Consider the following 26,313-nt stretch of genomic DNA (forward strand, 5'->3'; position numbering starts at 1 on the left):
ATTGTAGTCCAAGCACAGAACTCCATTAAATAAACTCTGGTGACTGAAGGCTGTACAGAGTCTACACTAGAGTTAACCTGAGCAGAGTCTTGAGTGACAGCTTTCTATATGCTGTCATATATGTGTGTTTCTATATGTATGGCACAACAACAGACAAGTCATGTCATCTCTACCACTTGTCTACTTAGGCTTTAAGTTCTGGCACAATAAACTCTCTGTGCACATCGTGTTGTCTGTCTTCTGGATGCTCTATATACCTGGAGATATACATTACTGTTACTACTGATGCTATTAATGGTATGCTTAAGACAGACATCACAATAGGGAAGAAAAGGTAATTCCTAATAATTCCCCGGTCAACTCCAGAGGCCCTCCTTTTTTATCTTCTTTCTTGTTCATGGCTTGCTGGCCATTCTGCCTCTGACTCTAGTTCCTTGTGAGTCATTATACTGAATTTGCAAATAGACTTGATATTAGGTGCTGTGTAGCAGGAAGAGACTGGACTGATTCTGACGCCCTTCCTGAACTCCATTTACAATCATGACACCATTCTTGCATATGCCACTCATGACCAGCTAGCACGGCAACAAATACGTGAATCCATTTCTAGGTGGAATGCGTTCTGGTTGGAAACTGCATTCCTGTCCAGTATCTGCACTGCATTTCTCACTGACTGATACAGCACGTGTTCCTACAGGGAACCTTGATGTAGATAAAGACGTATGAAATTTGTAAATCACTGTTGCGATTAATCATGTTATTGAATGAGCCAAGAGGTTTCTTGTCACTTTTTATTCATAAAATGGCACAGGTCAGAGACTTCAGCTTAAAACATAGCACCCTCCTATTGTCGCATGAAAAGATTTATCTGTTCAAAATTTCACAGGTGAAATATGTTTTAAAAGCTAAAACAATAACAAAAATATTGTTGCTGCTCTGAGCAGATGTATGCAACTGCTTAGCTCTGAACTCTTTTCCTTACTGTCCTTTCTTGATGAGGATGCATAACAGGGCAAGAACCTGTCTTGGTGTTTGTTTTTCCAGCACCTGTCACACATGAAGGTAGAAAACTCCACAAAATAGAACACTAAAGCTGGATGCAAAATAGGTTGTCATATGATGAAGTTTATAAACTAGTGAAAATGCTGTAAATAAAGTACTTTGATGGCATTCCAATAAATAAATTTTGATAGGTCATCTTTTATTAAGTAATAAAAACAGAAAGTGAGAAAAGCTGAAGTATCAAGTGCCACTCTAAGAAGCTGCCAATGCCACTGCAACTGTACTAAAATCATACTCTCCTATAAAACTGCCTGTTGTTGTGTCTTGTACTCTATAAAACACGTAGAGACGACTCTGTGTTTACGAAAGTGGTTTGCCAAACACAAGTGTGTGTGTGAAGAGGAAAAAGGAGACTAAGGGAAAGGAATGGTGCAGGCTTTTTCACAGCCACAACTTCCTCATTGCTAGGACAGGCTAAACTAAAAAATCATTTACAGAATTCACAAACACGTGTGTAGGTCACACTCAGCAATTTTAGCTAGAAAATGGTGATGCAAGATCACTACTTGACCTTGTCTCAATTACTCCTGTAGTTTTTATTCCAAAATAATAGTTCTGTCTCAATAAGATTATGTAGTTACAAAGTAGTTGGGGAACAAACCATACCTTCCCTTTTCTTTCTTTGTTCTTTTGTATTCTGCTTGTACACATCTTGTAATTTTTGTCTTAATTCCAAAAGACAGAGTTTGTCCAGAGCACCACATTAAAGCAAGTGCCCTCATATTATCACCCCCCAGTAAAGACAAGGCTTTGTAGGTTCTACCTTAGCATGCAACTAGTTGAGAAAAATCTCACTTAACCATGACTGCATTCATTTTAACTGGTGCTAAACTATCCTTTTTACATTCAATCTTTTCTAGAGTCTATGTCAAGAATTTATGCAGATACAAGAAGATCACCTCTCTGACACCGAAGACAAGGCTTGATAGACCCATACAGACCTTTCACCTCATCAACAGATCAGAAATGTCAGCAGAAAGGGTCCCCTTCAGGTGAGGTTTACATTCCCATCCCAGCAGCCACCAATATCTGAGTCCCTGTAAGTCATTGGTACCTGTGGTAGCCACACAATGCAACCCAAGCAGTGCAGAGCGGAGTGGCCACTATGATAGCACTTCTACCTCAACCTGAAGTCAGCTATGTCCACATTATCAAGCAGAGAAGGGATGCAGACATGTAGACTTTGTAGACATGCCCAGTATCTCAGGAGACAGGAGTCTTCCTTGAAAATACAATTCCCTGGAATACATGAGTATTTGTTTTTGGTAGCCTCAGAAGGTGGGTAGGTGCCTCTTGATTTTTTCCTCTGCATTTCATCAGAGTACAGCTGATATCTATGATCTTGGCTGCTAATTTCATGTAGTACCTAATTGAGTATGTAAGATTTAATGTACGTAAGATTTAATGAAGATCACTCTTTTGAACTGTTTTGCTTAATTGGAAAGACTAGGATTCTCAAATCAGTCTGTGTGAACAGTGTACCAATTCTGAGGATGTTTCTTCAACTAACTCTTGATTTTTGTACAGCTATAAAATGATAAAACTTAATTTTTTAATGATCAGTATCAAATACAAACACCATAAATAAAAAATTAAAAGGAAGCCAGGATCAAAGTAGAAATCATCTGGAAATCCCTGGATCTGTAGGATAACTCCATCATTCCCATGGGTTTGTACTCTTGGCTTCAGGAAAGTTTCGCTTCAGCATATTTATTACAAAATCTGTCAGCTGAATACCTATAACAGTGTGAATAAAAACATGTGACCTTGCCAAAGATAATATGATACGTCATGTTCCTTCCTTTGGGATCCAAAAAACCTTCTTGAGTCAGGTGGCTGAAGAAGGGTTGTTTCTGTGTAACAGCCTAGGGATGAACTACCAAACTAAATGAAAACATAACTTCTTGTGGAGGAAGACATCTACCTCTTCTTTTCTAACTAGCTGAGAAATGCAGAAGCATCTGCTCTAGTGAAGTCTTCAGTAAGATCTCATTTCCATATCCTAAGCCACTTTTTTCTTTAGGGAACATCTACAGTTTTGATCAGGCTTTAGTCTGACATGTAGTTTCAGAATTTCTTCGCCCAGGTGCAGTTTTTAAAAACAACACACAGCCCTTGGTAACATGACCTACTCTATCCATTCTTCACATATGTTCCCTTTGTCATTTGGAATAGGTACCTATCAACCCAGTTACTCTTGAAATAAGACACTTGTCACACTAAATAACTGAAACTCCTAAATAACTCTTCTTAACACCAAACTTGAATCTCTGTTACAGGTAAGATTTCAAGCATCCAAAATATTTTGGGTGGTAGAGGGCAACAGGAGATAGCTCAGAGGGGAGGAGAAGTGAGAAGGAAATAATTTTGAAGGAGGTGCTCAAACTGAAAAAGAAGTAGTTTCTTTTGTTGAAAGCAAGTCCTGAAAATTAGAGTTGGGATTTCAGAGGCTAAACCAGAGTTCACACGAATGCAGTATATTTCCTTAATTTAATGGACCAAGGGTACAATAATTCCAGCCATCTCATGCTGCTCTTGATTTGATTAGAAATAATGACCATTAAGAAGTAAGTGCTGTTTTTTTCAAATCTGTTACCTCTTTACCTGCACTAAGGCTGCCACCAATAGTGTTAATTGGTAGCTGGATAGAAGCCGACAGCTAATGAATAGCCATCAGACACCCCTAATTTTCAGTCACCAGCAATGAGCTGATATCTGCTCTCACAGAAATTCAACATCTCTTTTATGATGTCCTTTCCTGAATATTTCATGCCAACAAAAAAAACCATCAAAGTGTTTTACAGGCTTTAAGAATACATCAGAAAAATTAAATAGAGGCAGGATTATCTATTGCACTTGGAACCGGCCCTCTGCCTGCCTGTGAGGTCATGCAACCTTTCTCTACTTCTCTTCTTTGCCTTGTTCCCTGCTTCTCTTTATTTAGATGGAAAGCATTCTGAAGCAGAGAATGCCTCAAACACGTTTGTAAAAAACCAGAAAGCAATCCTCCTGCAGCGAGATTTCTGTCTTGTGGTACTGTTTTGAAACAGTCAGATGTAAATAAAAAACTGAACAAAACATTTATTAATGGAGAAGTCAGCCCTTACTACAGATCTTCCTAGCTTGCATGCTATTCTTTTAAGAAAAAGAGTATTCTCTGTTTTTATGAAAACAGGATGTGTCTGCTCTCAGGAGCCAGAGAGGCTACCAGGAAAATATAAACACATTAAGCATATGCTCTGTTAAGAACAAAAAAAAAAAAAGGAAAAGGCAAGGATGGAAGAAAGGTGAACACCGCATACGGAAAAGCATACATTCCACCCAGCCAGCAACTAAGCACCATGTGGCTGCTTGCTCACTCCTCCCCTCGCTGCTGGGGTGGGGAGGAGAATCGGAAGAAAAAGTTAAAGCCTCATGGGTTGAGATAAGGCCAGTGCAATAGGGCAACACAAGGTGAGAAGAAGTAGTAGTAACAATAGAATCACAGAATGGTTTGGGTTGGAAGGGACCTCAAAGATCATCTAGTTCCAACCTCCTGCCGTGGGCAGGGACACCTTCCACCAGACCAGGTTGCTCAAAGCCCCATCCAGCCTGGCCCTGAACACTGCCAGGGAAGGGGCAGCCTGTGCCAGTGTCTCACCACCCTCACAATAAAGAACTTCCTAATAACTAACCCTTTCATTTTGAAACCATTACCCCTCATCCTATCACTACACTCCCCGATCAAGAGTCCCTGCCCACCTTCCCTGTAGGCCCCCTTTAAGTACTGGAAGGCCACTATAAGGTCTCCCCAGAGCCTTCTCTTCTCCAGGCTGAACAACCCCAATTCTCTCAGCCTGTCCTCAGAGAGGAGGTGCTCCAGCCCCCTGATCATCTTTGTGGCCTTCCTCTGGACTTGCTCCAACAAGTCCATGCCTTTCTTACACTGGGGGCCCCAGAGCTGAACACAGCACTGCAGGTGGGGTCTCAAAAGGGCAGAGCAGAGGGGCAGAATCACCTCCCTCAACCTGCTGGCCACAGTTCATTTGATGCAGCCCAGGATGTAAGTGGTTTTCTGGGCTGTGAGCTCACATTGCTGGCTCATATTCAGTTTTTCATCCACCAACACCCTCAAGTCCTTTTCTGCAGGGCTGCTCTTGATTCACTCATTGCCCAGCCTATACTTATGCTTGGGATTGCCCTGACCCAGGTGCAGGACCTTGAACTTGGCCTTGTTGAACTTCATGAGGTTTGCACAGGCCCACCTCGCCAGCCTGCCAAGGTCCCTCCAGATGTCATCCCTTCCCTCTGGTGTGTCGACCACACCACACAGCTTGGTGTCGTCAGCAAATTTGCTGTCCGTGTTGTTAAGAAAGATGTTAAACAGTGCTTGACCCAATACTGGCCCCTAAGTAATGCCATTTGACACTGGTCACCATAGACTGATTAAGAAAATAAGAACATATAAGAATAAATAAGAATATAAGAATAAGAATATAAAAGGATGTATAAAGCTAGTGACACACAATGCAATTGCTCACCATTCTGAACTCGATGCTCATCCCATGAGCCGTGATCCCTCCTCCCCCCAGCCAGCTTCCCCAAGTTATATATGCTGTGGCAGTGTGTCCCAGAGCCTATGGGATAGTATTTTTGATCCTTTATTTCCATGCTGGTACTCCCATGGCCATGTACCTCCAAAGCCCAGCAGTGTTGTTATGGCAGGCTCTGTATGGGGCTTTCAGGCTCGCCAAGCATGTTGCCTTTACAGGTAATGGAGGGAGAAAGGCACCTCCAAAGGGGGAAAGTTATCTAAGGCCCTTGGGAATGTCACTAAGAGTCCTTTGCCCCCAGTACCAGATGAGACAATGAAAGAAATCGTTCTCTGGAGCAGTTGCTGGGGGCTCGCCAAGGAGAGGGGACACTCAGGATCCTTTGCCTGCTCCCACACACACTTAGGGGCCACCACAACAAAGTGAGACTGAAACAGAAAGCTCTACACATTAGGGGTGAGGGCCTTCAAGCAGAATTTTCTCAAAAAATAATTTGTTAACATTACTGAATTTATCTTCAAAGCACTGACTGTGGTAAAATGGTATTGCTCCAAACTTAAGAGAATGCAAAAATGAGACACAGACATTAAAGAAAACCAACAAAGCAACCAACTCCCTGAAAATAAGAATTTTATTTCTGTAAGCAACTTCAGAAGCTATTGGGACAAATTTGGGAAAGTATATCACCCCATACCACTATTTGCTCAGAACAAGGGATTCATGGACTTCACTGCATTTGTAAACATTTAGTTCAAGGCAAAGTTTGGCTTAATTCACTTTCGACTTGAAATTCTGTGTCAAAGAAGGGAAACAGTTGTTGAGGCTAGTATTTAAGTGCTTAAAGAAAAGCAGACTGTCTGTATGTCCTAGCCTCATTTACACGTCCCTTCCTCTAACAATGGGGAAATGACCCAAAGACTGTACCTTCATTAAGTCTAAAAATGACGAATCCTGATCGGCTATCCTGTGCTGGATGAGAAGAAAAATAATGCTAAATACCTACATTAAAGACTATACCATACTATAGATGAATACAGGAGAGAATTAAGGGTAACTCAAGGATATGCCTTCATTTTAGGATTTTATCAGTTTTGCTACCCAGCTTCGAGATTTTTACATTTTTTTAACAAAGTCTTTGTCTATGAAACTTTCCTTTTTTGGTTCATGTAGTTATCCATGTGTATTATCTTGATATGGGTGTGATGACCGAGGCAGGTGCTTGCTGCGTAGCAAGGATGCGTCGACTTTTCAAAAACGCAGCAAGAATCAAACAAGAGGAATCATCTAATTAGCAATACACTCTTCTCCATACAGCTCACTTAGCTTTTTCTCAAGGGTGCACTAGGAACAATGCTTTCTACCTGCCCTTTATCCCTGCTTTTCTCAACTTCCTTTTATGATACAACTCTTCACAAATTGATACACCTTTTCATTTTTGGAATGTATATGTATTTGCTTTGATCTAAGCAAAAAATCTACTGTTTTCTTTAGCATTTTTTATATTTATCCCTAATGAAAGAAAAATCCCTAACAGTACTTTATAGATGAACTGAAAGCAGTTTAAAAGCACAGAGTAAAAAAAAATACAGTTAGCAGTAACAACATGACAACAAAAACATAACTTCCAGTTATTCACTAGTCATTTAAGAGACTCTGTAGTACCAAAATGTTTAATGTAGACAACATGGAAAGAATTATCTGCTCATATGTGCACTAGATGGTAATTTCTCTATTCTGCTGCTGTCACGGGTACATAATTCCAACAAATAGGCAGTATTTTTAGGCCTACTGGATGGCAGAATAGTGAAATCTGTACATATTGTCTGTATTTCATGGGAGAACATTGTTTTTTATCTAACAACATCTAGGACTTTTTTCTTCTTTCCACTGTTGGTTTTTAATGCAGTGTCTAATATCAAAGCGCATATTTTTAAAATCTATTCATTGATTGTTTTTAGTTTTATGTGATCTAAAAACAATTCTTGAGGGCAAGTGCCCACTTAATAATATATTGCTTTCCTTTGTGACAGTTATATTGACGTAAATACTCACGTATATTGTCATAAATACACCAGCTCTGGAGCCCCCAAAACAAGAAAGACATGGAGCTGTTGAAGCGAGTCCAGAGGAGGGCTACCAAGATGGTCAGAGGGTTGGAACACCTTTCTTACATGGACAGGCTGAGAGAGTTGGGTTGTTCAGCCTGGAAAAGAGAAGGCTCCAGGGAGACCTTACAGTGGCCTTCCAGTACCTGAAGGGGGCCTACAGGAAAGGTGAGGAGGGACTTTTTACAAGGGCCTGCAGTGACAGGACGAAGGGTAATGGTTGGAAGCTGGGAGAGGGCAAGTTTAGACTTAGGAAGAAGTTCTTTACCCTGAGGATGGTGAGACACTGGAACAGGTTGCCTAAGAAAGTTTTTGATGCTCCATCCCTTGCAGTGTTCAAGACCTGGTTAGATGGAGCCTTGAGCACCCTGGTCTAGTGGAAGGTGTCCCTGCCATAGCAGGGGAGCTGGAACTAGACTATCTTTGAGGTCCCTTCCAACCCAAATCATTCTACGATTCTGTGATTCTATGTAAGGTTAGAAATAGGCTTCCTGTAACATTCACACAATTTGACTTCAGTATTCGCAGAAAGCAAACACAAGAGGTACAGACAGCCAGATCAGATCCATTGTCCCCACTAAAATTAACTTCTATAGAAACGTTTTCAATTGTTTATGCTTTTTAAGCTGTAACAAGTTTAGAATAGAATAGAATAGAATAGAATAGAATAGAATAGAATAGAATAGAATAGAATAGAATAGAATAGAATAGAATAGAATAGAATAGATGGAAGCTGATAATGACCACCTAGTCCAACTGCCTGATCTATTCAGGGCTGATCAAAAGTTAAAACATGTTGTTAAGGGCATTGTCCAAATGCCTCTTAAACACTGACAAGCTGCGGGCATCGACCATCTCTCTCTAGGAAGCCTGTTCCAGTGTGTACTGTGTTTGCATGGCAAGCTTTTGGTAGCAGGAGGGCTACAGGAGTGGCTTCTGTGAGAAGCTGCTAAAAGCTTCCCCTATGTCCAACAGAGCCAATGCCAGCCGGCTCCAAGACGAACCTGCCGCCAAGGCTGAGTCAGCCAGTGATGGTGGTAGCGCCTCTGTGGCAACATATTTTAAAAGGGGAAAAAAGCCCTGTGCAACTTAAGCCCAAGAGAGGAGTGAGAATACGTGAGAGCAACAACTCTGCAGACACCAAGGTCAGTGAAGAAGGAGGGGAAGGAGGTGCTCCAGGTGCCAGAGCAGAGATTCCCCTGCAGCCTATGGTGAAGACCATGGTGAGGCAGGCTGTGCCCCTGCAGCCCATGGAGGTTGATGGTGGAGCAGATATCCACCTGCAGCCTATGGAGAACCCCGCACCAGAGCAAGTGGATGTGCCCAAAGAAGGCTGTGACCCCATGGGAAGCACGTGCTGGAGCAGGCTCCTGGCAGGACCTGTGGACCCATGGAGACAGGAGCCCACAGTGGAGAAGGTTTGCTGGCAGGACTCATGACCCCGTGGGGGACCCATGCTGGAGCAGTCTGTTCCGGAGGGACTGCACTCTGTGGAAGGGATCCACGCTGGAGCAGCTCACGAAGAACTGCAGCCCATGGGAAGGACCCATGTTGGAAAAGTTCATGGAGGACTGTCCCCCATGGGAGGGCCCCCACACTGGAGCAGGGGAGGAGTATGAGGAGTCCTCCCCCTGAGGAGGAAGGAATAGCAGAAATAATGTATGATGAACCAACTGCAGCCCCCATTCCCTGTTCCCCTACGGGACTCAGGGGGAGGAGGTAGAGAAATTGGGAATAAAGTTAAGCCCGGGAAGAAGGAAGGGGTGAAGGGAAGGTGTTTTTAAGATTTTACTTTCTCATTACCCTACTCTGATTTGATTTGCAATAAATTAGCTTAATTTTCCTCAAGTCGAGTCTGTTTTGCCCATGACAGTAATTGGTAAGTGATCTCCCCTGTCATCATCTCGACCCACTAGCCTTTTCTTATATTTTCTCTCCCCTGTCCAGCTGAGGAGGGGAGTGATAGAGCAGCTTTGGTTGGCACCTGGCAGATATCCATCCAGGGACAACCCACCACACGGTGTTTGACCACACTCTAGGTAAAGAAATGCTTTCTAACGTCAAGTCTGAACCTCCCCTGATGCAGCTTTGAACCATTCCCATGCATCCTGTCACTGGATACCAGGGAGAAGAGATCAGCACCTCCCTCTCCACTTCCCCTCCTCAGGAAGCCATAGAGAGCAATGACATTGCCTCTCAGCCTCCTTTTCTCCACACTAGACAAACCCAAAGTCCTTCCAGCCTTGTTGCCCTTCCCTGGACGCATTCGAGTACCTTATCTTCCTTCTTAAATTGTGGGGCCTAGAACTGCACACAGCACTCAGGGTGTGGCCACACCAACACTGAATACAGTGGGATAATCACCCCTTTTGACAGACTGGTTATACTGTGTTTGATGCACCCTAGATGCAGTTTGCCCTCTTGGCTGCCAGGGCACACCGCTGACTCCTGTTGAGCCTGCTGTCAGCCAGCACCCCCAGATCCCTTTCTGCAGGGCTGCTCTCTAGCCACTCCTCTCCAATTTATACTTGTGCCTGGTGTTACTCTGTCCCAGGTGCAGAATCCAGCATTTGTTCCTGCTAAATTTCATGCAATTAATGACTGTCCAATGCTCCAATCTATCTAGATCCTTCTGCAAGGCCTCTTGTCCCTTGAAAGAGTCCACAGCACCTCCCAGTTTGGTATCATCAGCAAACTTGCTAATGGTGCATTCAACTCCTGCATCCAGATCATTGATAAATATACCGAACAGAACTGGTCCTATAACTGAATCCCGAGGAACACCACTGGTGACCAGTCACCAGCCAGATGTAGCCCCATTCGCTACAACCCTTTGGGCCCTGACATTCAGCCAGTTCTTCGCCCTGGCTCCTACTGGCTGACAGACCATTCTTTCAGCATCCTATATATTCCTGTAGGGCTTTGTCTGACGTCTTTTTCTAAGAAAATCTCAATTACAGTGTCCAAATGATTATGTCAAATAGGCAAGGTCATGGACCACCTTTTTAAGCTTGTATGTGCCTATTTCCTGAAAATTTACTGGTTTTACATAAAATATTTTAAAGATGGGTTAATCTGTCATCAGCACAGAATGATCCAAATTGGCTTACATTTTTAGTATTTCCACTACGCTGTTTCTTTTCTTGTTATAAATTTAATGATGTATTAATTATTATTGTGGCATAATGAAAACATACCTTTTTTTCACAAGCTGTAAAACAACCTCTTGATCTTTTGCAGGGATTGAACATGCCATGGAATTCTGCTCAGACCCTTGTAAAACTGAACTGCAGGAAATTAAGATTTACTCACCTAGACTTCTCCTGCACGTTTAAGTAAAAACAGTACTATTTCTCTCAGGACCAAAACTAACAAGGTATCACATAGTCAATATGGCAAAAATGTTGCCAGTCCCATGGCAGAAACATTTGCTACACATAGCAGGACAGTTATTCCACATTGAAAGGAATATATACAGTTCAGTGTCCATTAGAAAAAAAAACAGAAAGAGTCCATAACATTAGTACATCAAACAGGGCCTCCCTTGCTAATGTTAAATTTAACTGTTCCACCTAGCTACAAAGAAAGCTACTTAATATATGTATAAGAAAGAGCTGCTCTGGGCTTGTCCCTCAAAATTGATAACTTCTTCCCATTATGTCTTTTTAGGCTTCTCCGTTTCAGCTGTTCTTAGGATGTGTAGGAGGCACGTTACCTCCCAGCCCTGCTACCCATATCTATGCTTCTGTCTCTCATTGCGTCTCTCCCACACTCTCCTTCCCTGAGCAAGGATACTTTTCTTTTCCACTTAACCTTCTTGTGAAAAATATGGTTCCAGATGGTCCATGCCCCATCTCTAGGGGGGTACCAGCAAGGAGCACCTGGGCCATTCTGATCACTAACTCCCCATAAAGATCTTAAGGTGCTGGATGCAAGTCCCAGTATCACATTTGCTTCCCTGTTGGCAGAAGACATAGGGCTTTCAGACAGCTCTGATGTTTGCCTCTTGGAAAATCCCTATTCACAAGCAATGCTGTAAATGCTGGATTAGGTCTACTCAACTGGCCCACACCAAGTATTATTTTTACCTTCAGGCACCAATAGTGGCAAACTATCTAATGCACATTTTTTGTTTATTGATTTGTTTTGCTTGGGGAAAAGCTGCAGGGGGGAACTAGTCATAGACTGTTTAGTCAGAGCAGCTGCAAAGGCATCCAAAGCAAGGCCCTTCAGACAGAACTTCTTAAAGCTTTCTGCTGTTTCTTCTCCAGCCTGCACCACTGGCTTGTTAGGTCAACTCTGACTTCTTTCTTCCTCAGCTATCTTTGCACCTTACATTCACATCTGTAATTGAATTCTTTCTCTGACCTGCTCCCCTTTCCTCAATATCCTCATTGTCTTTAACCTATCCTTTCCACACTGCTGCCTCTTAACTCCCACAGAAACAAAATACAAAAAAAAAGATTGTGAAATCAACCTTTTGCAGACACAGATCCTATGCTGTGTAACTTGGACTACTTTCTGCATGAACTGCTTATTCAGTTCCTAGTACAAAATACCTCCTTTTGTCAGTCTTCAGGTATTGGCAGCAAAATCATGAATGGAAAATAAAGTAAATTGAACCATGGTAATGCCAGACTATGATTTATAAACCACTTGAGAATTATTTTGTATTGGGAAGATGCTTCATCTCAGATGCAACTGAGAAAATAAATGAATTTTTACTATCAACTGTTTCATACGTACAACGTTTTTCCACAGAAATGTGGAATTTTAAGCACATTGTCAATTGTATTGAAATAGATTGGTCACTGTTGTTAAGAAAGATTTACTGTGTGCTTTACCTGAGCTAGTAGAAGCAGGAGACTTGCTGCGTCGGGATGGGCCTGGGCTCTTGGTGGTGCTCCTACGTGAAGTCGAAGCTATTTTGGTATAGGAAGTGGATTTCACCACCCGACATTCTAAAAGACAAAGAAACTGCATAAGTTAGCAATTAAGAAAGCTAGCAAGATTCTGTAATAGAAAGGGCACTGAAAAGCATAAACATTTAGCCCACGCTTGTTTTCATTCATCCTGAGGAGTTTTATGGGAAAATATAAAATCTGTATAAATGGCTCCATTAAAATCCAAGTACAGTATGTACCACACCCCAGACAAAGAACTGCTGCAGTAATCCAGACTTTTAGATACCAGGTTACTGCAGGTACTTAGGACAGCTTAATTTAATAGTGCCGAGACTACACATAAAATTTATTTGCTTTTGAAGATTTCAGCACAAGTAATGCACTGGTGGGGTTTTTTTTGTAAACGATCCAAATGCAATGTAAGCATTTTTGTCAACCTAGGCAGTCTCCTCTAGAAGAACCAGAAGGCTGGTTTTATATATCAAAATGTTAAGACTGTACAAGGTGACGCAGGTGTCTGTCACTCATCAAAGCTTTGAAGAAAGTGAAGCAGGTTTATTGCTCCTGCTTAATCCTCTGGTGAGCAACAGCCCACATTGTATAGGACACGCAATTCATCACAGGTTGAAGGAAACGGCACTACTTGCTCATAAGAGACATCAGTAAAATCAATGAAGAGGCGAAATTACCCTCCCACTTGAGAACACTGCAAGATGTTCAGGTTAGAGTTTATATACACCCACACAGCTCTGTGGGCATTCTTGCATTACGCCTGCAAAATGGTTCTTGGCCTGAGGATGAAAGAACTTAGTGTGCATAACGCTGATGTCTTGCACTCGTATTGGATACTAAATTAATCACCAGACATTATACAGTTGGGGGAAAAAAAAAGATTTCCACTTCTTAGCCAACATACAATTAGAAGTCTGCAGGAATGTTTACACTGTCTTCACCTGACGATGTCAGTACACTTCACTTGTTTAAAAATACATCAGTAAACATTTAGTTCTGTATCAGACCTGTGGCCCATTTTCTTCCCAGGGTTAAGGTTAAGAGAAATAAACAAGAATTTTTTCTCCCTAGTCAGAAAATACCATGTACAAGCCTGCACATTATTTAGTCTTCACAGATGATCGGTGGAGCCTGTAACATAGTTTAGACAGATTAGAGAACAAAGAAATAAAATTGAGCATAACTAATTAACTTAAACATATCCACCAGAGAATGATGTCATGAAATGTATTTCTCTTGGCTGCCCTAAATGTTTGTCTTTCATCAAGCTGTTGAAGGAAATAGATGCAAGAACCGATGCATTACTGAGGGAACAGCCAGCACAGCTGAGAGGACCAGAGAAATGCCCTGGTTTTCCCAGCAAAGCTTTTCTTCCCAAACTCTCCCACCTTCCTAATGCCCAATAGTAGATAATTTCTTTCTGTTGACATTTTATGTGATTCATTGATGACTACTCTCATTTTATACTGAATGATGAGTGGAAACAGAGAAAAACATTCACTCTGTTGTAAGAGGAAATTATCAATTGAAAACAGGAGGAATCAAATGAAAGCTTTCAATTAGATTCCACTACGTAATTACAGCAGGAACCTTACATTGATGTACTGGCATAAACAGCTGCTCCAGAAACCATCTATACATGTCGAGTGTAAACAAGTTCTTTACCTTTTCTGTAAACAAAGATTTAAAACATCCAAACACCTAACAGCCAACTTGTTTAATCTTGTAAAACGGCAACATAATTCCAATGTGGGCCCCATTCACAGGAATCAGTTGGGAATGGAACTGAATATTCTAATGGTCAACAAACAACAAGACTAAAGTAGAATGACCCAATCGAGTTAAAACCATTAGAATGTAGTCATTCGCTTAGTAGAAGAATTTAAGCTTCCATGAAGTAAAGTAAAAAGAAGGACTTCAGTAAAGCCTTTGACACCATCTCCCTCAGCATTCTCCCAGGAAAGCTGGTGGCTCATGGCTTAGACAGGTGCACTCTAAGCTGGGTAAAAAACTGTCTGGACAACAGAGCACCAGGAGTTGTGGTAAACAGAGTTGAACCCTTAAACACAGCTGGCGGCCGGTCACAAGCGGTGTGTCCTAGGGATCAGTTTTGGGACCAGTCTTGTTTAACATCTTTATCAATGATCTGTATGAGGGGATCGAGTGCTTATTGAGTAAGTTTGCAGATGACACTAAATTGGGTGGGAGTGTTGATCTGCTTGAGGGTAGGAAGGCTCTGCAGAGGGACTTGGATAGGCTGGATCAATGGACCGAGGTCAATCGTATGAGGTTCAACAAGGCCAAGGGCCAGGTCCTGCACTTGAGTCACCACAACCCCACGCAGCACTACAGGCTTGGGGAGGAGTGGCTGGAAAGCTGCCCGGCAGAAAAGGACCTGGGGGTGCTGGTCGACAGCTGGCTGAACATGAGCCGGCAGTGTGCCCAGGTGGCCAAGAAGGCCAACAGCATCCTGGCTGGTATCAGCAATAGTGTGGCCAGCAGGAGTGGGGAGGTGATCGTGCCCCTGGACTGGGCACTGGTGAGGCCGCCCCTCGAATGGTGGGTGCAGTTTTGGGCCTCCCACTCCAAGAAAGACACTGAGGTGCTGGAGTGCGTCCAGAGAAGGGCAACGAAGCTGGTGAAGGGCCTGGAGAACAGGTCTTATGAGGAGCGGCTGAGGGAACTGGGGTTGTTTAGCTTGGAGAAGAGGAGGCTGAGGGGAGACCTTATCGCTCTCTACAACTACTTGAAAGGAGGTTGTAGTGAGGTGGGGGTTGGTCTCTACTCCCAAGTAACTAGCATTAGGACAGGAGGAAATGGCCTCAAGTTGCACCAGGGGAGGTTTAGATCGGACATTAGGAAAAATTACTTTACTGAAAGAGTGGTCAAACATTGGGACAAGCTGCCCAGGGAAGTGGTACAGCCACCATCCCTGAAGGTGTTCAAAAAACATGTTGATGTAGTGCTTCGAGAAATGGTTTAGTGGGCATGCTGGTGTTGGGTTGACGGTTGGACTTGGTGATCTTAGAGGTTTCTTCCAACCTAATGATTCTATGATTCTAAGAAAACAGTGAGCTACTTTCTCTATTTTACTATCTAAAAAGCTTTCCTGTTTCACACACGTAAATTACCAATCATCTACATCCCTCCATCCCTGTCTTGCAATTCATGCTATGCACTAAAGCTTAACTCTCATCTTATTACAAGCAGTATTTCCTCTCACAGTATTGGAAAGGACCAGGTGGATAGTGGTACAAAAGGAAAGAAAAGGCAAGTAAACGCACATCCAGGTTATCTTTCCATCCTGCTAATACAATGCTGTGAAGAACAATACTCAAGGGAGCCCTTATATAATTTTCATCCAATCCATTCACAAATGAAATGAAAATAATTAATAAAAAGTTATTCTTCTTCATCTAGGGTTTTGTTACACATGGGCAAGAATGGTGTGGGTGACCTGAACCACAGAAGCTAACAGCATCTTGTCACCATCTTCCTTCCCTCCCAGCAAGTACTCCTGCTCACGTGCTACAGAGGGGTGGTACTATTTCTGGGAAAGAGAGAGGCTGGCAGCTGGCTGCACCCACTAGGGCATTTGACCACCTCTTACTACTGACAGTGTCCTTAGAAAGGGTGATGTTAGGAGTGGTCTGCAAATTGTCCTGATGGGTTATGTATAGACCATGACCTGTTATTTGAGTAACCCTATACTAGTGGTATATTATCCTATGACGAAGCCACCTCTTGCAGCCAGCTCAACATTAAATCTCTCCCCACTGAAGGAGAAAGACAGATGATCATACGTTCTTATGATAATTTGAGAAATGAACAACCATTACAGGATCATAGGATAATCCAGGTTGGACATGAGAAGTTCTCTAGTCCGATTTCCTGGTCAACGCTTGAAGTAGCCTCATGTTCACAGTCCTGGTCCACTTGGGAGACACTTCAACCAAACTGAGGAACAACACAGCAGGACAGAAACAGTGCAGGAGGATCCTGGAAAGCATCAATGACAACTTCCTGATCCAAGTGACAGAGGAACCAGTGAGGAGAGATGCTCTGCTCACACTCACAAAAAAAAGGAAGGACCCACTGGGGACGTCAAGGTTTCCTGAAATGAAATGACTGGCTAGGTAGACAAGGGGACAGCAGCGGATATTGTACATCTAGACTTCAGTGAGGGTTTCAACACTATCTCCCATAAAATCCTCATAGACAAGCTGTTGATGTACGGGCTTGATGAGAAGACAGCAAGGTAGACTGAAAACTGAGTGGCTGGGCCCAGAGTGTGGTGAACAGTAGCATGAAGTCTAGTTGGAGGCCAGTAATTAGTAATGTACCCTAGGGATCCAGTCTTTCTCAACATCTTCATTAATGATCTGGATGATGGGGCACAGTGCACCTTCAGCAAGTTTGTTGATAACAAAAAGCTGAGAGGAGTGGCTGATTCTCCAGAGGGTTGTGCTGCTACCCAGAGGGACCTCAACATGCTGGAGAAATAGGCTCACAAGAACCTCATGAAGTTGAACAGAGAGAACTTCAAAGTCCTGCACCTGGAGAGGAACAACCCCATGAACCGATATATGCTGGAGGCTGCCTAGCTAGAAAGGAGCTTGGCAGAAAGGGCCCTGGGGGTCCTGGTAGACAACAAGAGGACCATGGGCTAGCAATGCACTCTTGCTGCAAAGAAGGAAAACAGTATTCTGGGTTGCATCAGGAGGAGTGCTGCCAGTAGGTGATCCTTTCCCTCTACTCAGTACTGGGAAGGCCATACCTGGAGTACTGTGTCCAGTTCCGGGCTCCCTAGTACAAGAGAGATATAGAGATACTGGGGAGAGTCCAGCAATGGGTCATTAAGATGATGAAGGGATTGGAACATCTCTCCTATGAGGAAACACTGGGGGAGCTGGGACTGTTCAGCCTAAAGAAGGGAAGACTCACGGGGGAATCTTATCAACGTATATAAATACTTTAAGGGAGAGCGCAAAGAAGACAGAGCCAGGCTCTTATCAGCAATGTCCAGTGACAGGACAAGAGGCAATGGGCTTAAACTGAAACACAGCAAGTTCTGTCTGAACATTTTTACTGTGAGCATGACTGAGCGCTAGAACTGGTTGCTCAGAGAGGCTGTGAAATCTCCATCCTTGGATACATGGTCCTTGACAACTGGCTTTAGGTGACCCTGCCTGAGCAGAGGAGTTGGACCAGATGACCTCCCGAGGTCCCTTCCAACCTCAGCCATTCTGAGATTCTGTGATTCTCGGGGCTTTGTCCAGTTGTTTCTGGAAAATCCCCAAGGATGGTCACTTCCCAGCCTCCTTGGGCAAACCCATTCCCATGCCTGACTGCCATCACAGTGAAAATGCTTTTCTTTATATCCAGTCTGAACCTCTTGTTTCAATTTATACCTATCACCCTTCATCCTCTTACCATGCATCACTGTGAAGAGCCTGACTCCATCATTTTGATGGAGAACAGATGGGGCCACATTGGCACAAGGGGCTGCTGGCAGGTCCCCCTGAAGCCATTTCCTTTTCCAGGCTGAACAAGCCCAGCTCCACCAACCTCTCCTCACAGGGCAAGTGCTCCAGCTCCCCACTATCATGACAGTCCTCCTCTAACTGCCTCCAATTTAGTGATGTCTTCCTTGAACTGGGGGAATTTAAACTGGACACAGTATTCCAGAAGTGGCCTCACATCTGCTGAGTAGAGGAGACTAATTACCTCCCTGTCTTTACTGAGGCCGCTCCTGTTCATACAGCCCTGGATGCTGTTAGCAGTCTTTGCTGCCAGGGCAAATCTCAGTTCTCTTTAGTCTGTGTCACAGAAATTGTCTCTTTTCTCCTATTTTTCTACTTGTACAAACCTTTTTGAGGTCAGTTATTAACTTCTTTGGCACAATTTTCTTTTTCCTCCCAAAACAATTCACAGCTTGTGAAGTTTTAAAAGGTCATAGTTCAAATGAGCATATATTCTCCCTGCTGGAGTACCGCTATGAACCCTAAGCTAAATTTTGTCAAGTTCCATGTTTCCTATGGGTTTACAAGTTTATTCATAAATTACATGGGCTACAGTATGGCCTGTGTAGAACCATGTGGGCAAGCCCTCAGTGCTGTGCACACCAGTGTCAGCCAACTCATGTCTTCAAAGACTGTGGCAAGACTAGTTAGAGTCTAAAAGGGTTTCTAGTTATGGGTAGCATGTAACCATGTGGCTTATTATAAATAGGTTTTAGCTCCCATGAACAGTTTATGTATGCAATTCTGTTGTCACATTTAATTTGGAAAATAAAATTTTACTGTAGGCAAAGATCCCACTCAGTAACCACACAACCACTGCTTGTCTCCACTAAGACATTACCATAATCTTCCTGTTGCTGTAGAACTGTGTACATAAAGAGGAAGGGAAAACAAACCAAAAATGCATGCTTTTTAAAACCATATTTTCTACACATAATCTATACTGGTAAGGAAATAAATACATACTTTCTCCTCATCAACAGTATTCTGATAGCTATACATTGGGTCCTTGGTAAGCCATGAAATAGAAGAGCATTTTTTTCCCCCAATCTTGTTTTGATTCTTTTTCTTCAGAAACAGATCTGAACTCCTGACAGAAGAGAGTTACACCGCCTTTCTCACTCCTGTGCGCACGCTCAGCCAAGAAGAAACACCAGGTGTTTCTATAGTATGTTCAGTGAGGAAAGAAATGTATCACGAAGCCCCAGTCCTTCCTCTCACCATTGACTGACTAAGATTAAAGGAACAAAATGATGATACCCATGGTAACGTGAAGCAAAAGAAGGTCAACTTTTAGATCTGATCACAGGCTTTATCGCTTTCCAACTCAGAATACCAGATAAATAAGAATGTTTTTCCAGCCAAAACATCTTGCAATAAGATGTTCTATTGTATAACTACAAACAGAACTACAAAGTAGGAGACAGACGCACAGACTATCGGCAGTGAGACTGACAATGTAACACTGCAGTCCCTTTATGGCACGGAATATAACCACAGAGGTCTGAGGCATTTAATGGACATTAACAACAGTAAGACTGAGAAACAAAGAGGCAATATCCCAAGGCTACGACTTGGCATCATTAAGACACTACAGGGACAAGAGAAGGAACGTAGAGTTCCTGAGATTGCAAGGTGGTGTCAACGAGCAGTAGGAAGTGTTACAACTAGGAGGAACCCCAACATATTTATTTGTGAGCTCTTGATTCTTCCTGTTGTCAAATGGATAAAATCTAAAATCTAAGCATGAGGTAATTAAGGGATGCTAACATGCAGAATCACAACGCCTCCAGTCTCCAGCCCTGTGATGTTTCATTTCCAAAATGTTTCATTAGCTTCTATATTCATTAGATTTTACAATAGCAAAAAGCAGCAGAGAGTATCTAATCTGCAATAAATGTGTCACACAATGAACAAATTCAACGTGCTTCTAGAGAAGACTGCGAAAAGTTATCTAAATTACCAGGAGATGAAAAAGGCTTACTTGTCAGCTACTCAGAATGTTGTAGCCGACTGTATGGCCTTCATGAGTTCTTTTCAAGCTAAAATATCACTCTCTGATGTGTTTTGCTACTTTTTTTGAGGTCTGTGTGTAGGGGATAGATTTTTATTTTTTTGGTATCCCTGCCAATCTGTTTCTCTAAGACGAGAACATTTACCTTGGTTTCAGCAACAGCTGTGTCCTACCGATAAGCAAGAAGGGAGGATCAAGGATGTCTGTGGTTGTTGGTAAGCCACTTTACTGTAAGCCTTTGGCTGGTACCTCTTACCACTGCTTAAAGACATTAGCCTCACTAGCAATGTCCTCAGGCCAATCAGTAGATCATTACCCCAAATGCAGTACCAATTTTAGTTTTTAATGTTAAGAGTAATTTGTTCCATGTTGCTAATTCTTAATGCACCTAATAAGATTTTGCTTTTCAGTTGCATTCATGCCTTCAGTTAAAACCAGTAATCCTCTGTTTGCAGAACTGTGTTTCACTCTCTTCAGCAAAAGGGAAACGGTACCATCCTGTCTAGTGGCATTGACATACACCGCAATTCACCCAACCCTATTGACGAATCAGTGTCAGCTATGACTTGTAATTACAACATGTTCAAAAGGGTAACTATCGTACAGTATCCAGAAATGAAAGGGATATAGGGTGTTTCACAGAGGTTTAAGTAATTTCAAATCTTCTGTCGTCATGGTTGTGCCTACTTCAATTTTGTTCTGTATGTCTCCCTGTTCACCGTGTTCCTGATGCAGATTGACAGTGATGTATGCATAGAATACAAAATCATAATGTTTTATCCTATGCACTAAGCTATCTGTCACTGTAAATGCATGGTTTTTTGAGACATCTTATCTTCTGATTTGATTTCTGAACAGTAGCCAGTACTGCACTCATGATAATAATTAGGAATACTGTCTATTTCAACTGTGTGCTGAATATTTGTGGAAGCAAATACCTAAATCTCCTTTTTTTTCTTTTTTTCCTTCCAAGTAACATGCTTTGACTGGAGTATAAAATATAGAAAAAGTTAGATTTGCTTTCATGTGAAAAATCATTCTCCAATTCTAGAGCTGAGATAAGTATTCACTGACAAGGCAAAAGCTACATACAATAAAACACGAACAGTTAAAGCCATCCATGCCTTATTGCAAATCGATAAAAAAAGAAACTTGCAAGCTCTTAGGAATACGAACAGCTTCACCCAAACTAAGAATGCTTTCAGATGTATGTACGACTCCAAAAATGCCTTGTAAGTTAGAAATAAGGAAGGTATTAATGAATTCGTGTTTTATTACCAATATCTCAGTCTGCTCCAACGTATCACTTTCGAAGTCCTTAATTGTTTCTAAATTCAGTGAAATGACCCAGAAAATTTTTCTAAAAAGGTAAATAGATTTTATATATAATCAAAATGGTGCTTCAAGTATTTCCTACATTATCTTCAAACATGCTCCTGTCTACATAACTTAAAGACAGTTGGGAGGATTGAACTCATCTGGTACTAGATAGCTAAAAATATGATGCATATGTATGAACTATTCACCCCATGGTACTTCTACAGTCCTCTTAGGAACCTGTAAGTTAGAAAAGATGAATCTTACCCATGAATGACCAGATATAAATTATAGATTTTGAGTACTGGTGAACATACACTAATTAGAAGCAGTATCTTTGGATGGGGATGGGCTTTTACTCAATACAGAGTAACACAGGGGTTTTGCTGTATTTAATGATCTTACTGTGTATGAGTAGATTTTATTTTCCTGTCTTCTCCTAGTGCAAACTTTTTTGTCAGAATCACTTCACACAAACCTCCATGTTAATATTTTGGATATACAAACACCATGATGTTAAATTTTACTTTTCAACAGAGAAGCAACTGCCATCATGAAAAATTCCACCCCACAGCAGTGATAACAAGGAATTAGAAAACATTTTTAATCACTGCAACAGCTTCTCTGACAAGGCACATTATCTAATTATTTTCCAACACTGCATTTGTAAGCAGCCAAAATCAGAAGACTTCTCCAAAACCTGCTTACCTAAATGAATCTGAAATATTTCCTACTGTATCCATGTGAACAAATTTACATGGTAAAATATTAATTTCTGAAACTGAAATTTCATTATCAGAAATTATTTTTAAGAAACTTGAAGACCGAGTTGAAATAGGAATTTTGTTTGTCATTAGCTAAAGCACACCGCTAGCACACACGTAATCTTTAACATGTATGGCTTGTGTGTCTTGCCACATACCCTGCTTCACTTCCAGAGATTTTAATTATCACTGTTTGCTCCATATACTTCACCCAAGCTGTTCCAATCCTGATATATAAATGTTTATTAGTTTGCCCTGTATTCAGAACCCTTCTACTTCCGCAGGTTTACCACGCTAGCTGCACTGACCAAAATATCAGAGTTACTTTTAACTGGAAATGGTTAAGATGACACAACTGATTACAACTGCAATCAACTGTCTTATTTTTATTTATGGCCTCAGCATTACTCTTCATGAAACAAAGAAAAGTGTCTTGCCTTTGCTCATGGCTTTCTTTCTGCGCTAAAAGCTTGTTGACTGTGTACACTCTTGTTTACTGGAGTATACTGGTGTATACACTAACAGCAGATATCCTTCAAATACCCCTGGTGAAGTCAGGGGAAAATTCATCACTGAAGTGCCTTACCTTATCTGCACAATTTGGATGGCATTTTTCTTGGCATTGTTTTATTCATGCAATTGGAGATGAAATGAGAGCATGGTGCAAATTCATTAGTTCTTAACTTTTCTGTTCAGCAAGATCAACAGCTTGCTTTCCTGTTCAGCACAAAGGGGTTGTATTTGTCATATTACCTATTAAAAATCATCTTGTTCATTACTTTGAGAATGAACAGACCTCCTATCCAATCCATATGGTAAATATTAACATCATCCTAAGCATCAAGTACACAGGCATTCCATCATAATTTTTTTTTATTCTGGCCTAAGAGAAGTGACAACATTTCAGTTCAACAGATTCTGGGGTTTTGGTACTACTACTTGCTGTCTGAAGAGTATCACTTGTTTTCAACTGTCTTCTATTTCAAATGACTCTTTTGGAAGTTTACAAGCTAAAGTCCTCTCCACAGTTAGAAAAGTAAAAATCCCCATTTGCAGAACATTGGCTTCACATGGAAAACATCAGCTAAAGGTATTACTGAGAAACATCCACTCAAAACAGTTAACTTTTAACATATTTTAACCAGGTCTCCTGAAGTTACAGATTTTTCCGTGTAACTCATTTGTGGTGAGGGAGAAAATATGTATTTAAACTGAATGTCCTACTTATTTTTGCTTTGATGCTTTTTCTCAAGTAAATCTGCATATTTATAATGCACTTATCAGTCTAACAACATTATTGTGCAGCATTAAGTTTTAAAAGCCTTTTTTTTTCTTCAAAGTAACAAAATACACTATAGTGGGATAAAGATTATAGTCACAACAGTTAAGCACAATCCAAATTCCCGTGGCACTTACACAGCTAATTAGTTAGATTAGCAAGCAGTCTTGCACAAAAAAAAAAAGGTATACAAATATAAACTATCCATTAAAACCAGATGAATCTAAGAAGTCAACTGTTTAATTTTTTTGTTTGTTTCAGTTTTCATTAAAAAGACTAACTGCAATCGGGCAGATAATTTTAGCAACAGCAGGATTAGAAGACAAGACACACTAAGAAGAGAACAGGTTAGACAGAGTCCTTGAATAACATTTTCAAATTAGCTAGATGCGAAGAATATTTAGGGACACACCTGAGACAATCTTTGAGCTACCACACAGTATTTTTTGAGAATTGTGAAGGACAAGTAAAGATCCAAGAGGCTAGAAAAAAGTCAAAGCAAGCACTGATCTTTAAAACCGGGACAAATCAGAAAATCTGGAGTTGCAAAACAGTCAGCCTAACTTGAGCTTATGGAAAAAACTACCCAAAGGGAGGGCATAAAGAAGGCAGAGTCAGGCTCCTTTCCTTTCAATTGTGGCAAGACAAGAGACAAGGGGCATGAACTGAAACACAGGAGGTTCCGTCTGAACATCAGGGAACACTTTTTCAATCTGAGGGTGACTGATCAAGTACTGACACAGGTTGTCCAGATAGGTGGTGGAGTTTCCAGCCTTGGAGATATTCAAAAGCCGTCTAGACACAATCCTGGGCATCTGGCTCCTGATGGCCCTGCTTGAGCAGGAGGGTTGGACCAGATGACCTCTAGAGGTGCCTTCCAACCTCAACTATTCTGTGATTCTGTGACAATATAAAACAACAATGGAAACAAACCATCGGAAGTTTAGAAAATACTAAAATTATATATAATAGTATAAATAGTTTTGTCAAGAATAAACTGTGTCAAAGTAGTCTTCCTGTAACAGGATAATGGTGGGGCTGGGCTGGGCCAATAAAGATGATAAACTTTTCTAATTAGGATTTTGAAACCCAAGCCGCAACTTAGGAAAATACCATCTACAGAAACTGCTTTTAAGACAGGTATTGGAAAACCAAACCAGTCGTTACCAATGGGTTTACTGTCAAACTGGGAGAGAATGAGCGGAGGAGCTTGTCAGGGTTTTGCTTCTGAGCCTGTTATTAGTCAAGATTTGTATTAATAAGCTGAGTATGCATTTTAAACCTGGAGATGACACTACCATAGGTAAAGCCATAAGCAATGTGGAAGAACATAAATGGTATCTAGAAGAATCCTGAAAACTGGAGAAGTCATCAGAAAAAACAGATAGAACTCAACAAGTCCAAAGTCTTATAAACAATAAAGAATAAGCAACAGAAAACAGGTAGAAGCCAGCTCACTACGCCAGTCAGTTGTGTAAATGCTAACCAGCAGCTCTGTAAATAAGGACATTAAGTTTTGCAGTGAGTCACATGCTGAATCTGAAGTAAACTACTGCAGCAGAAGGAATCACCATCCTGCTGGTATGACCAGGACCACGCTGTGGAGGACATCTTAATTTTTCTGTTCTCCTCAGGGCTGCAGAGCTACAGAGCTAGCTAACACAACAAATCCACTTTTGTGTTTCTCGTTTAGAAACAAGGCTTTTACCTTCAGAGGGTTGAGAGACTACCAAGAAAGATCACAACTCTGGGAAATATGACCAATGAAGGATAACTAATATAAATGGGATCTTTAGTTCAGAACAGAAGTGATGAGACAAAACAGCAGCCTTCAATACTTAATAGACTGACCAAAAAAAAAAAAAAAAAAAAAAAAATTCCTACTATTAGTTGTATTACAAATAGGACAAAGAAGAGTGATCTTAAGTTTCTAAAAGGTAGATTAATTCAGACATGAGGAAATGTGTTTTTAACTGCAAGGATAACGAAGTACTGGAATAGATTATGTGGCGGACTTGTTGAATTTCCCTACTTACAACTTCACAGATAGGTTAGCCAGAAACCTGTAAAGTCAATTTAGGTATATCAAGGCCTCCCTTGGGACCCCTCAGATCCCTTCTATGATTCTTTTGATTAAGTCTTCCTAGTATGACTCATAGAAGGTACTCAAAAGTTTTTCCACCGTCAGCACTTCTGTCTGGATTTAGCTGAAAGATAAGTAAAAGGAAGAGAGGCACTCTAATGGAAAACCGACTGAAAGTCCAAGAACATTTTAGCAAGGGAAAAGTGCTTGCTTAATGGGTGAATTAAAATCATTATAATTTCCTGAGTGGGGTGACTATTGAGATATAAATCTTTTATTTGTCTTCAAAAGCGAGACTGAATTTCTCTCAGCAGGGCATTAGCAGAATTGATATCTCCCAAAACCCGCAGACTTTCTCCTTCACAGACAATTCAGCATCTTATTGGCTAATATTCTCTTGTACCATTAAGATCACAGAATCACAGAATGTTAGGGGTGGAAGGGACCTCAAAAGAGCAGGACCTTCCAAACCAACTATATGATGGAACTTAATACTGAGCGGAGACATTTCTTATCAACTTCATGGATTACATACTTTTTTACTCTCACTGGACAGATCTAAACTGATTTTGTGATACTACAGTTATCAAGGAGGCATGGCTGTATCTACATCTTCCACAACTCAATCCGCTCTAGAAACAGCTCTCACAGTCTTGAGCCCATATATAGGCACGTCCAGATAAAAAAGAAAGCAAAATCAGAAACTCACATATGCTACC

At 41.4% G+C, this 26,313-nt stretch overlaps 1 protein-coding gene across 7 annotated transcripts in view; it reads right to left on the minus strand.

Annotated features, from left to right (window-relative positions):
* DCLK1 (doublecortin like kinase 1) overlaps nucleotides 1-26,313 on the minus strand; it is a 244,361-nt gene that overhangs the window by 63,706 nt on the left and 154,342 nt on the right. For 3 of the 7 annotated variants that reach the window (XM_086481887.1, XM_086481888.1, XM_086481891.1), the window contains exon 4: nucleotides 12,544-12,660. In XM_086481887.1, the coding sequence (XP_086338013.1) occupies nucleotides 12,544-12,660 (117 nt within the window). Of the gene's footprint in view, nucleotides 1-8,551; nucleotides 8,561-12,543; nucleotides 12,661-26,313 lie in introns of all 7 variants that reach the window. The other 4 variants (XM_086481890.1, XM_086481889.1, XM_086481894.1 and 1 more) reach the window with 2 other exon arrangements.

The sequence above is a fragment of the Leptosomus discolor genome, chromosome 1 (assembly GCF_034619465.1).
Source record: "Leptosomus discolor isolate bLepDis1 chromosome 1, bLepDis1.hap2, whole genome shotgun sequence".
In the NCBI taxonomy this organism is placed as follows: Eukaryota; Metazoa; Chordata; class Aves; order Leptosomiformes; family Leptosomidae; genus Leptosomus; species Leptosomus discolor.